Source organism: Convolutriloba macropyga, chromosome 5, assembly GCF_964194025.1.
Source record: "Convolutriloba macropyga chromosome 5, txConMacr16.3, whole genome shotgun sequence".
Lineage (NCBI taxonomy): Eukaryota > Metazoa > Xenacoelomorpha > Acoela > Convolutidae > Convolutriloba > Convolutriloba macropyga.
Window position 1 is genome coordinate 56,714,926 of NC_134472.1, and position 12,451 is coordinate 56,727,376.

The 12,451-nt window shown below is 33.8% G+C and overlaps 2 protein-coding genes across 8 annotated transcripts in view; both read right to left on the minus strand.

Moving 5' to 3' along the window:
- The window catches only part of LOC142340115 (protein-tyrosine sulfotransferase 2-like), a 10,819-nt gene extending 772 nt beyond the window's left edge, over window positions 1-10,047 (minus strand). Inside the window, exons 1-5 of the mRNA XM_075390561.1 lie at window positions 9,854-10,047; window positions 6,501-6,572; window positions 5,941-6,166; window positions 826-917; window positions 92-234 (exon numbers count right to left, since the gene is read on the minus strand). Of these exons, the coding sequence (XP_075246676.1) occupies window positions 92-234; window positions 826-917; window positions 5,941-6,166; window positions 6,501-6,572; window positions 9,854-9,919 (599 nt within the window). The 5' untranslated portion in view covers window positions 9,920-10,047. The remainder of the gene's footprint in view (window positions 1-91; window positions 235-825; window positions 918-5,940; window positions 6,167-6,500; window positions 6,573-9,853) is intronic.
- LOC142339489 (Golgi apparatus protein 1-like) overlaps window positions 1-12,451 on the minus strand; it is a 443,079-nt gene that overhangs the window by 199,496 nt on the left and 231,132 nt on the right. The gene's annotated exons all lie outside the window — the stretch shown is intronic.

The window sequence follows — 12,451 nt, forward strand, 5'->3', positions numbered from 1 at the left end:
TTTTTTTTATTAGAGGGACTTTCAAATATCAATTTAACTCATCAGAATTATTTTTTATAGTGTTATAGCTCTTTTCTATAGTGTTACTCACTTGGGAATGACAATTTGCTTTCCCATCAGCTGTTCATGGTGGAGCATAGGAGATTGGAATGGAACACCTAGGAATTGTGTGACTGCATGCAGAGTTCTGTTCGGCTGCAGAACAAGTTGCTCATAGTAGACACGCATGCACACCTGCAATCGACAGTGAAAATTTTTGGTCAGTTGAAAAATTCATTCTAATTTATTCCTTTTTTTCAGTAAAAATCAATTGACCATTTCTGGCACATATAGCGTTCTGTCAGAATCTTTTGTGTTTTTTTTTTTCGTTTTTGTGTCTTTTATGATATCCTGATTGTCATACGCGGACCATATATGATGTCCAGGTAACCATCATGATAATTCACTAGCAATCATACAAGGATGATAAAAAGGGATCCCTTCTGTTTTGGCCCCCACAGCTTAGTGAGCATAAATCTTTTATGATACCCCGGCGCATGTGCTATTTTCTTACATAGTAACGTGCTATATAATATAAAATTTGTAACTGGGGGTCAAGAAACACTGGGGGGGGGGGGGGGCGAAACAGAATAGATCAATAAAAAGAAACAGCAAATGATGTTATGACATTATGTATGACCCGATGGTTACTAAGAAATGTCAACCGGGCTAGCAGTTATTATTAACATGATTTTTCAGAAATTAGCCCACTAAGTAAGATATGATAACTGATATAACTCATATACGCAAATGTTTGCTCTAAATATCACCGAGGGAGTTACTCACGTGTGATCCTACTTGGTTGCAGTTGTCCATGTGAGTAGATACAATGTCACTCCACTTTAGTAGACTGCTTCCGTAGTTCTCGGAGCTCCACCCTGTATCAGCATGCCAAACCACATAGAAACTTCAGATAATTTGAGAAGTCAGGTATGACAAGGAACAGGTGTGCGATAGTTGTCAGATTTGATCAATTTTATAGCTAAATGGTTCCACCAATCAACATGACAAGATCAACTTATAGATTGGTGAAATTTGATTAGGATTAACCTGGGGTCTGTCAAAGCAGTCAGACTCGGAGACAAAATTTGGTCAGAAACACCTTATGAGGTCCTTCTGTTGGTTACGGAACTTATGTAAACTCCTCGTTCTGATCCGAACAGATATTTGTAGCATAACGGAAAGTATTTTTGTCACCTAGTTGGTTCATAAATTGGGTAGCTACGATTATAATTTTTTTGCACCTCAAAGTTAAAACAAGACGGTTTTAAAAATGCGTTTTTCAGAACAATTTTATGTGCATATTTGACAGCTTAAAACGAATAATAATATGGTATTTGGCACAAACTAAGACCAAAGAGAATATTTGTGCATTTTTTAATTTAATGCAGTCTAAAGAAAACGTTTTTGACTACGATAATTCAACAGTCTTTAATGATTTCAAATCGGTTCTGCCATATAGGGTACTGAACGCAACTATTGTGTTCATTGCACTTGATTTTTTTTGTTTTTAGAGACTTCGAAAAACTGGGTCCTTTCCCAAATAAATGCATCTTTTTTTCAAAAGGAAGATTCACGCAAGAACTTACACGATACCGACGCGAATTAGATTTACCAGGAACTCAGATAATGCAAAAAACCAAAACATAACCAAATTTTATTTTGGTGACATAATGTTGATAATTTATTCTTAATTAAACCTGAGTTGTTAAAGGCTAACAAAATTGCAGACATGAAAATCCAAGAAAACAACAAAAAAGCCGAGTTATGTTTGGGGAAAATTTAATGACGATTTTCACAATATTTTTTTCTGATTTTCGACATACGTTTTGTATATATTTGCAACATTTTAAAAAAACATTCTCATATGTACTCTTGTTTAATATAATAAAAGACAAAAAGTAAACAACAAGTGCAACGCTACTAGATCTCAATTTGCCCATTACATATTTTGTAGATCTAAAATAATTACATTTTAGCACATTTAATTGTTCTGCTTACAAATCTACAAAAACGATTAGAAGAAAATTTGACGTTTTGACCTCCTTTGTAATGAATTGGCTAATAACTGCAAAGAGAATATTAAATCTTCAATCCTAAACTGCAATACAATTTAGTAGGTTACAAGACTTTTTGTTCATTAGGGTTAGCAATATTATAAAATGCAAAGTTGAGGCAACCTACAACAACAGTCGCACCAAACTTTTTGATAAATTAGAAACTGAAAAAATGATAAAACTTATATTGCCACATCTTGCGATTACAAAATTGCAAATTAATTGAAAAAATGCATTGCATTGTGCCAATGTCCGAAAAATTGAGTATACATAATCAATTTTTCGTTTTGTTTTCACGACCAATGTTTTACGATTAGAGTTCTAAGCGTGTGTTGAAATGAGTGACAGTGAAACTATGTTAATTTAGTCCAAATTTTCTTCAAATTTGGTTATTTGTGCTCACAGTTTTCAAAAAGCGCCACCCTGAAAACCTGGGAAAATATTTTGTCATCTGTTTCCACACCATACGTCACCAGTTTCCACACTATAAATGACTCATTTCTATCTCAACCACCCCTACGGTTTACATTATCTTATCAGTGAAATGAAAAAGAGACTAATTGATTAATTTCAGAAATTTCCCACTTGATATTAATAGTGGTTAAAGAAGACAATAAGTGGCTTTACAATTACTGATAGCACTGTTCACAATCGAATCTTTAAATTTAGTCCCAATTAACTATACTTAAGAAACTTGGCAATAATGTTTTAGGCAATTTGTGCTCAAAATGGTGGATATTTATCAGTGAATACTCGTGACAAAATGTCACCCTTTTCCACTATATAGGTAACTCATTTCCACTTTTTGCTTAACTAAATTACACAGTTGAAAATATATATGCAACGTGAAAAGTGAGCTTTGCAAATGAAATTCTAATATCTAATTGCCATTTGAAAACAACCAGATTACAGGAAGTCAAATATCTGTCAGGTCAAACTTTCAACTCAAAGTGCTTTCAGTTCCTGCTATTGTCGATGACAAGTAATAAAAAGTCGGGCCAAATTATTTTCATGTTAAATGTTGGTCAAAGTTATTTTTTTCTTGCTGAATTCTGGTCGGAAACGGTGTTTTGATAACTATTATTGGTCGAGTATGGCCCTTTCACAGACTGAGGCTTCGAGTAGGGATTGGTTCTGAATCAATGTTTATTGTTCCGACCCTCTTGAGGGGGGAGGAACTATATACTCAACTGGGGTTTTTTTTTGTTCCGTGAATTTTCGCCGCTCGATATATTCATCGTAGAGAGTTGAGACTGGTATCATTAGAAAGCTCGTCCAGCGTAGAATATGGAACTAAAAAGATTTTTTAATTTTCGTTTTCTACAGGGAGTTATCGAGGTTTAAACTTCTGAGAAAAGAAGAGTGAATTCACGTTGTTTTTATTCACATTCTCCGGAATTTTTGCCTAAATTTTCGTCAATTTTGGTAAAATTTGTTATAATCTTTAAGAATAGTGTCGTTGATTTCATTTTTGAAGACGAACAAGCATTGTTGATTGTTTTGATTTAATTTTTTTGGTCAAAAAATCTGGATAAACATTTCAAAATTTAGCCTTTTTCATCAAAAACAGCACGAAATAAGCTACTTTAGTCCACTTTGATTAAATTTGCCGACAGTACACCCCCAAACAACACTCATACAACCTTTTTAGACTCAGAGGGGGGCTATTTCTACTTCAGAGTCCGCTGAGAGTGCACTGTAGTTAAAACTTTGCCGTTTTTTGCTAACTTTACTCGCTGATTATCAAAAATGCAGAATTTATTTTGAGTTTTCAACTAACAAATTATCTATATCTACAACATTCGAAAAATCAATTGTTCCTAACGGACAATAAATATTAGCAGGGCTAGTTCTGGGCCATTCTTGGACTGTTACAATCCAAAAGAAATCGGGTTGTAATCAGTCGGTCTTTTTTTTAAAAAAAAAAGACTTTTTTTTAATAATAAAGAACAGAACATATCAAATCAAAGCTCAGGAGTGATAGGTCCAACCAATTCGCTTGCTAAGCACCTGCAAGCTAATGCGTTTAGTTTTTTAATTGAAAGTTTATGGTCGTTTCTTTTTTTAAAAATAATTGACTTTTCAATAAATAATGGCTTAATTAACTTTTCCTCTATTTTTTTCCTAATTTGCTCAACTTCCAGCTTAGTGTCAGCAAAGAAAGACTGCTTCTTCTTTCTACTGAGTTAACATTTATTCTCGGTTGCAGTTTTAAGCCTGAAGTTATTGTTTGCTGGCTTTGATACTACAAGATTTCAGATTTTTGTTTGTTTTGATATTTGCCAGTTTTTCACGTTTTCTAATTTTGTCACATTATCACATTATTGACAGTTCCATGTCACCTTATTAGCATTGAGAATAAGACAAAATTGAAGATATTAAAATCTTAAAAGATATACATCATCGTTTTAACGGCCTCGACGCCTCTTTCTTGAAGAAATCAATTGAATTTTTTAATTTTGTCTCTAACTGTCATTTATTATTTGTCGTTTCGGTCGTATGAAATTTCCTGTAGAGTGATAGCTTTCATTGGCTTTTCATGGAAGAATAGAAGAACCGATATTCTGATATTAGTTGATAGCTGATGGCTTTCATAACTTTGAAAACAATTGTTTTCCAAAATTAAAAAAAAAAAACTTTTTAACTTCGCAATTTTGTTCTTTCTATGTTTCTTTTTGTTACCTAATCTCGTTAGTTAATTACTGGTCAAAAATGACATTATGGGTGTCAAGGGAACAAAACGGATTGGTGTCCCAAAATCTTTTTTTAAAGAATTTGTTATGACCTTACTGGCTTCGACACCGGTTTTTCACAAAAAAAAGTAAATTAATTTGATTTTGTCATAATTGACGTTCTTTTTGTAGATGCAAGAAATATTCTGGATAATTACAGGTCTTGAGGGCTTCCTTTTTATGAATAAACGACCCTAATTAAATAGCTGTTTTTGTAATTAATGCCTTTCATGACATTGAATGTAATTTTGTTTCGAAAAAGAAATTAAAAGTATTACATACTTTAGCACTTCGCTTTTTTGTCTACTTGTTACCTAGTCTTACAATTGAATGGCCACGTACTACATTATAGCTGTTTGAAGAAGGCACAATCAAAAATATTTTGAGTGCCAAAATCTGGCTTCACGGTTTTGACAGCGTTTTCTGGCAAGTTTCAATTGAAATTTTGTTTTTCTTTGTTGTTCTTTTTAGCCGCTTTAAAAAATGAACAAGGACAGGTCCTAATGCCCTTTTATAGGAGCAGTGTTAATCGTAAATTTGTGGTAATACTAATTGATTCCTGATGGTATTTATTACTTTGAAGTTAACTGTTTCAAAAAAATAAGTTAATTTTTTTACTTTACTGTTTTTGTTCTTTTTTGTATAATTGTTACCAAACCTTTTTATGGACTGGTCGCATATGTTTTCTGGTGATTTATATGTAATTTTTGTTTAGTTTTAATTTTATCTGACGGTATGTTGACTTTCTATTAAATTTAGTTTTTAAGAGGGACATAAATTTTTTGATGTAACTAATGTTTGTTGTTGTTTGATTTTGCTGTTCGTCTTGACTCGCTTTCTTAATATTGACATATAACAGCAATCTAATGCATCAATTTTTACTCCACTGAGTTATTTGCTTTGGAGTCTATTTTATCGTTCATACAGAATTTTTTGAAAAAGACTTGGGCTTTTTTGGGATTCGCAAAAAATAATTTTTGGGTTTTTCTATCTGTTCCTCATTTGGTAGACAATTATGCCAAAATTGTGGATGGGCGGGGTCGGAACCTTATGTGCCATCGCACATTACCGAGCCGCCTTGTTCTGTAACAAATTGTGAAAGCAATGTGCACCTCTAATGCCGACTTTCCTCGTGATTATCGAGTGACTCACAGCTCTGCCATCCCTGATCATGAGAATGAATTTAGCATTGGGTAGCATCTTGTTGAGAGCTACGGCGTGATCTAAGAGGAATGGATCCTTGAAGCAAATGATTCTCATGTCTTGTTTCACTTGTACACTTGAGTTGGCACCAGATAACAGGGTCAGAATGAAACTGGATGACGCTGCATGTAGAACCTGAATCAACAGATGTTGCAAGGTGTTTTATTTCACTCATCTTAGCAATTGATAAAAGGTTGTTATGATTTTCAATTTGAAAACAGGAAATTCGACGATTACACCAATAATATCAAATTATTGCGGTCAAAGTAATATAGCTTGGTGGTTTTGAAATAATCTGGTCATAAACTAAGCGGGAGCTCAAAATTTGAGAGCGGAGAAAAACTTTGCAATCCTTACGTAATTTTCTCATAAGATCTCTTCAAATTGAAGTGGATCTTCCTTTATTTAGAGTGAATCCTTTCAGGTTATTGAAAGAGGAATCCAAACAGTTTCCCAATGAACCTTTTACCTCTTCCGACACCCCTGAGTTGTTCATCCACCGTTGACCTGTCGATTTGAATGACTCTAACAGCCTCATCAACTAAAAAAGAAACATTGCACTTTTCTATTAGGAATCTGTAAAGGACGTAACCATCAACATTTGATTTAAAAAATTCATTAAACAACACGGTCATTTTTTTGTTTTCTACACAACTGAAATAGACCGAGAATTGCACACGTGACAAAAAAAACAATTCGCAGTCCTCAGTGGGTTTATTGACTGTAATGTAATATCCACTGTAATATCCTTATGCGATTCAGCATCACAGAATTTATACTCTGCAATACTTGACATGAAAAATCAAAACAGCTTGAAGCTCTACCCGTTCTAATCGCCCTAAGAACCGGACAATAACATGGCAACAAATCAAAAACGCGGTTAATGCGGATATCGGTCAACTGGAAAGGAACACCCTTAGAAAAGGCAAAAAATGTTGCAAGTCGCAAAGATCATTGATCTTAGGAACAGATTTTTAAGAAAGGTTCGATTAGTGGAATGCCGGAATAATAAAAATGATTACAGTATGAAAAAATAGCCGGGAGTTTTAAATCAAAATTTCAGTTACAGTTTTAGCACCAGAGAATAGTTGGTCCTCTCTAGTAAAGATCTTCACAAGAGAAGACCACCTATTCTTAGCGTTTAAAACTGAAAAAAAATTTTGTTTTGAAACACCCGCCAGAGCTGATGTACTATAACATAAAACAGTCTAATCGCCAAATTCAGCAGCAAATTTACCCTAGTTGAGACGAGATAGTTATCTTTGTGCAAAGGGTGGTTATCTTGTAAGAACTTGCAAGTTGGGGTTATAACCTATAACAATTTGCAGGTTGTGTGGATAAGTGGTAGGATTTTTACACGTCCGTTTCGGCCGAGCTTTGCTCTCATTGGTTCTTTTTGGTGCGCTCTCTTTATTTTTATCCTAAATGTAGACAAAAATTATTTACGGATTTGAAGCGGTAACATAAAAGAAGTAGTAAAGTTTTTGGAGCGCTAAAATTTTGAAGAGAAGGCTGAAGTTTCAAAATAACATCCTCATTTACATGAGCTTATTTTACTGTATTCACTGCCCCAATTCAACTGTTATTATTTAATTCTGCCTAAATGGGAGCTTTTTGTAAAGAATGATGAACACCTCCTTTTAATTCACTTTGATTATATTTGGTTTGATTATAATTTAAATGAATTAGAGTTCACAAGAGATCTATTCGTTGAATTATTTTCACCATCTTATCTCTCAATTTTATGATAATTTTTGTATTATTTTTCCCCAAAAATAAGTAGCATATTTTGCCACTCTTTTTTCATTTTAAGCATGTGTTTATCTGAGCAGAAAAGAACAAAATTTTTCATTGAAAAACACTGCATAAAGCAGCAAAATGAGCTTTTGGTTTAGGATCAAGTTGAGGAACATTGAAATAACTTTAATTATTTGTTCGTCAATTTTAGATATCTCTTCTAAAATGAGTCGTGAACCATTTTACATATCGATAATTTTACGAGTGTAACCACTAATATAAATGAATACGCTTCGAAAATTTGACCAATTGAAACTCATCACGATTTTATGTCCAAAATATCAATTTTACTGTTGAAACATTTTCAGACATTGTTTGAAAAGGCAGAAATTGTAAAGAAACTAAGAGTTAAAGTAGAAGCAAACATTTTAGAGGGCAAGCATTAATTTTCAACAGTATTTCTTTGTAGAACAGCCGATGTCTTTTTTGTTGTTCATACATAGAGTGATTAAATTGTTTTGTTGATTCATCTAGAGTTTTTGTCAGGATTCTGAATAAAGATCAGTTCAAAAATTTGTAAAAAAACAATGTTGTAAAAAATCAAAATTAAGTACACTGATGCAAAAACTACACAAACTGTAAAACAATTTGCAATATTCCTCTCTACGTTGTTTTCTACAAACGCTTCATATCTATCACAATTGCTTACAACGTTCACGTTAACTCCAAACATTATGGATTTGCCTGTCGTCTTATAATTTAAAATCAAGTTACAAACAACATTTCGCAATCCGTTGGCAGTTGGTTGCATTTCACACTAGCCAAGAATCTGTGTGAACTAATTCTACAAACGCATTGACCAGTTTTATGCAATTGCTATTTTCAATTTTCATTGTGTTTTCTTTATAGCTGCTGAATAAACAATATTTTTCATGATAATTAAAAAACTATATGGGCTTCTAAATTTTCAGGACAAGATATGATTATAGGATATCAGATGATCTGGCATATACGTAAAACGGTAAATATTTATAAATACCAATAATCTGCTGTAAACAATATGCAGACGGGACTTTTTTGTCAAGTCTTTGTTACTTAGGAAGTGGAATGCCTTTCATGTATATTTTTTAGTTCAATTTTGTTCAAATTGCAGTCAAGAGCTCCGATGACATTGAACTTCTTACATTTTGCAGTGTTGAAGAAGACTGACTTTTTAATTGAGAACTTTCCAACCGTTTGCCACTTTTCAGGACAATTTAATTGAATATTAGCCAAGAATCGATTTACATTGGCTTTAATTTATTGACACTAGTTCAAAATTGAATTTAGAGGAAAAATTGGGAACATAGATTAAAAAATCAGTTACATCTCCAAAGGAAAGAAAAAGTCCATTTCTTTTTTTCTGTTTCAGTATTTAAATTTTTTGATTTTTCATATATAAGGTTATTTCTGCTTTTTTCGGTCGCGGAAGTTACAAAATTTTGTTAAACTTAATCGGCAATATTTAATCTGTTTAAGAGAGATTTCGTATTCCCGTGATTTTTTTTCTCATGCGTTCCCGAAGTTTTTATCGTAGTCGTTTGAATAATTGTTCAAAGTAAGCTACATTGTTGCTAGTGGAGTTGCATAGTAGATAAAAACACAAAAACTACGGCGGTATGAAAAATTTTATTTCAAAATTTTTTTTGCGCACTGAGAAAGGCACAAATAAAATAGCTGAACGAGCCAGATGACAGAAAATTCACTTCTGCTGTTGAGAAGTGAGCAACCGACACACCAGATGTTCTAATTGATTGTTGAGGATGATAAAAAAATCAATGCAAAAGGATCGGAGGTGACAAAACTTTTTAAAAAATCACAAAGTGTATGGATTACGGTGCATGCGGTAAATTTTGTAAGAAACGCTAAATGCGAAGTGTTTTTTTTTCAAAATGCGGTGACAAAAATTTACCGCAATTCACCACATCTATTGCAGAAATTCAGTGTCAAGTTCACCGCAAATCATTCGAAGAGTCACGACCTGGAATAAGACTAATTGGGAAAAATTATTGAAAGAAAGAACGTCAAATCAATAGATCATCTGACCTCAATAACAACTCTGTTCTCATTTCCACACGAAATCCGCGAGTGGGAGTCGGCTAATACCCTCATTAGAGTTGTGCCACTTCGCGGAGCACCACCAATGAACAATGTTGGATAGTCGCGCGTCAGTTTCAACCCGGTCCCGGGTATTTTAACTTGAAATATATCTGTAGTTTCAAGTTTTGGGCGCTTTTCATCCTAAATGCCTTGGAACTGTTTCAAATATCTGTTGGATTACTGGACCATCTATAGTAAATTTAGACGGAAAAAAATCACGCGGGAAAAAATTAAAAACCCAGTGTTATCAATGTTAATTTACCGGTCCAAAAAATTTGACTTCGACAAAAGTTTCATTCATGCCGGGAAAACAGTTCCAAGGCATTCATTAAAATTATTTTGGGATCCAGAGGATTTAGTCTCTGCTGGAAATTGTTTCGATTCGAAGCAGAAGTCTTTAAATATAAGTTGTATCTGAACAATAAAAAAGAATACAAAAAGTAGACAAATGAGCCGAAACAGCTGAAGTTTGTATACGCGCATATTGATAGTAAGCGCTGGTTTTAAAAGTTGTAAATGTTACACTTCAAACTAGTGGCAATTGTGTGTTAAAAACTGACAAACAAATGTTAAGAGAGAGGCTTAAAACATTCAGTCTATCTGCAAGACAATGTGAATCCAAAAGTTCCCATCTTTGGCCAAAGACCCAAGGCAGATCAACTGTACACCACAGTCTTCTCAGTATAGACTAAAATCTAAAAAATCAGATCAAAAACTAACTTTTATTTCTTACTGATGTTCGCGTTAACATGCTTTATAAAGTGAACAAACCATTGTCACAACGTGGACTTTAAATAATTTTCCAGAACTATAAACGGCTTTTTAATGTTTTCGGCAAGATTAATTTCTCATAAGGATCTTGCAGGTTTTGAATCTGCACATAACTGGGGAAGATGGTAGTTTGTGTTGGTGAGCAATCAGAAAGCAATGCGCTTGAGGCTAAAACCAGACTCATTATTTCCCGTCAAATCTTACAAAACTTGCAAGCTAGAGGTATTGGGTGATATATTGAATTTTTTGGTTTCTATCAAAATATATAAACTGCACGATGGACGGCGATTAGCCGAGAGCGGCGGTTGTATCATCAAATTCAGCATCCACCAGCCACGGTACCTCATCACCACAAACGACCAACATCACCTTCATCCTGTTTCGTTTAAACCATATATCACTGCAAGACAGACCACGCTGTCTTCTGCTATGACAATCAGGGATTCAGTTATGAATATCACTAAAAACCGAGCAGTTTTTTTTCTATAGGCGCAATCATGGGAACCAATGGCAGTGGGAAAGTACCCACGGCACACCCCAAAACATATATGCTGCAGTTCAACCAAGCGAGGTTTAATTTGTCTTCAACAGAAAATATAAAGTTTAATAAGCAAAATAGTAAGAACTGAATTTTAACCCATCAATTGACTCCAAAATTGAAAAATGGAAACCAATCAGATTCCAGAATTATTTTTTGTGCAATTGAAGAAGATATATCCGAAAACAAAGTTGATTGATGTAGGAGTTTGGTTTCTTTTTTGACGAACCTATTAATTTCGTTTTTCAATTTTGAATTTCATAGTTTTTATAAATTTTCGGAAAAATTTAATTCTATTGGTTTCAACCGGTGCTCTCATGTCCTTTTGACAAGCTATAAGCAACCAATGATTTGCAACAACTTCAAAACTCGACCTTATTTAAGACTTGAAATTGGAACCAGGCTAAAGTACATAAAAGTTTGGATAGTAAAAATGAATACAAAATATAAAGCTGTGGTTGCGTTAACATCTGCATAGATGGAAGGTTCCAACACTCTACAATTAAGGAAGTAATCGCTATAGTGATATTTTAAGTGTAGTTAATCATGGTCCTATCAAGCAGATTATCAAGCTGATGTTAATATTGGATCCGGAAGATCTCATTCAATGATGAATGAGGAGAAAAAACTGATAACTGGCTCATATGTTGCTTTTGAACGTGACTTGCTCTCTGATAATGATCCCAAAAGCACGCTGTTTTTGAAAGCAAACTCAATTTACATGAGTTATTAATGAGTCTGAGAGAATGATACCAACAAAGATAAATTAATTCGAGGTGAATGATATCTTTAACACTTTCAATATATGGCCACGTCCAGTTGATTTTCAAGACAAAGTCTTTGCTTAATTTTGCCTAAAATTTCATAGAAGATTTGGTTAATCACGGTTTTTTCATACGTCTGCTTCTCAACTCTTGTACGAGTTCAAAACAATTTTGAAATCCAGCATCGATTAGATTCGGTTCAAATCATATATTGCCACAAACCAGGAGCCCATGAATTACAAGAAAGACAGCGCTACATTCGCTATCATTTTAGCAAATTAGGACAAATTGCAAAAAAATTAAAAATTGATAAGATTGAGTACACTCAGGCAGAAGAGCAAGCATCAGGAGAAGGAATGCGAGAGCAAATAGGAGCAGGAGAGATAGCAGGAAAACGCTAACGCCAAGCAATTGGTCTTGAGTGAGAAAAGATTGTAGTTCTTGGGCAATTTATTTGTGCGAAAAAAAACA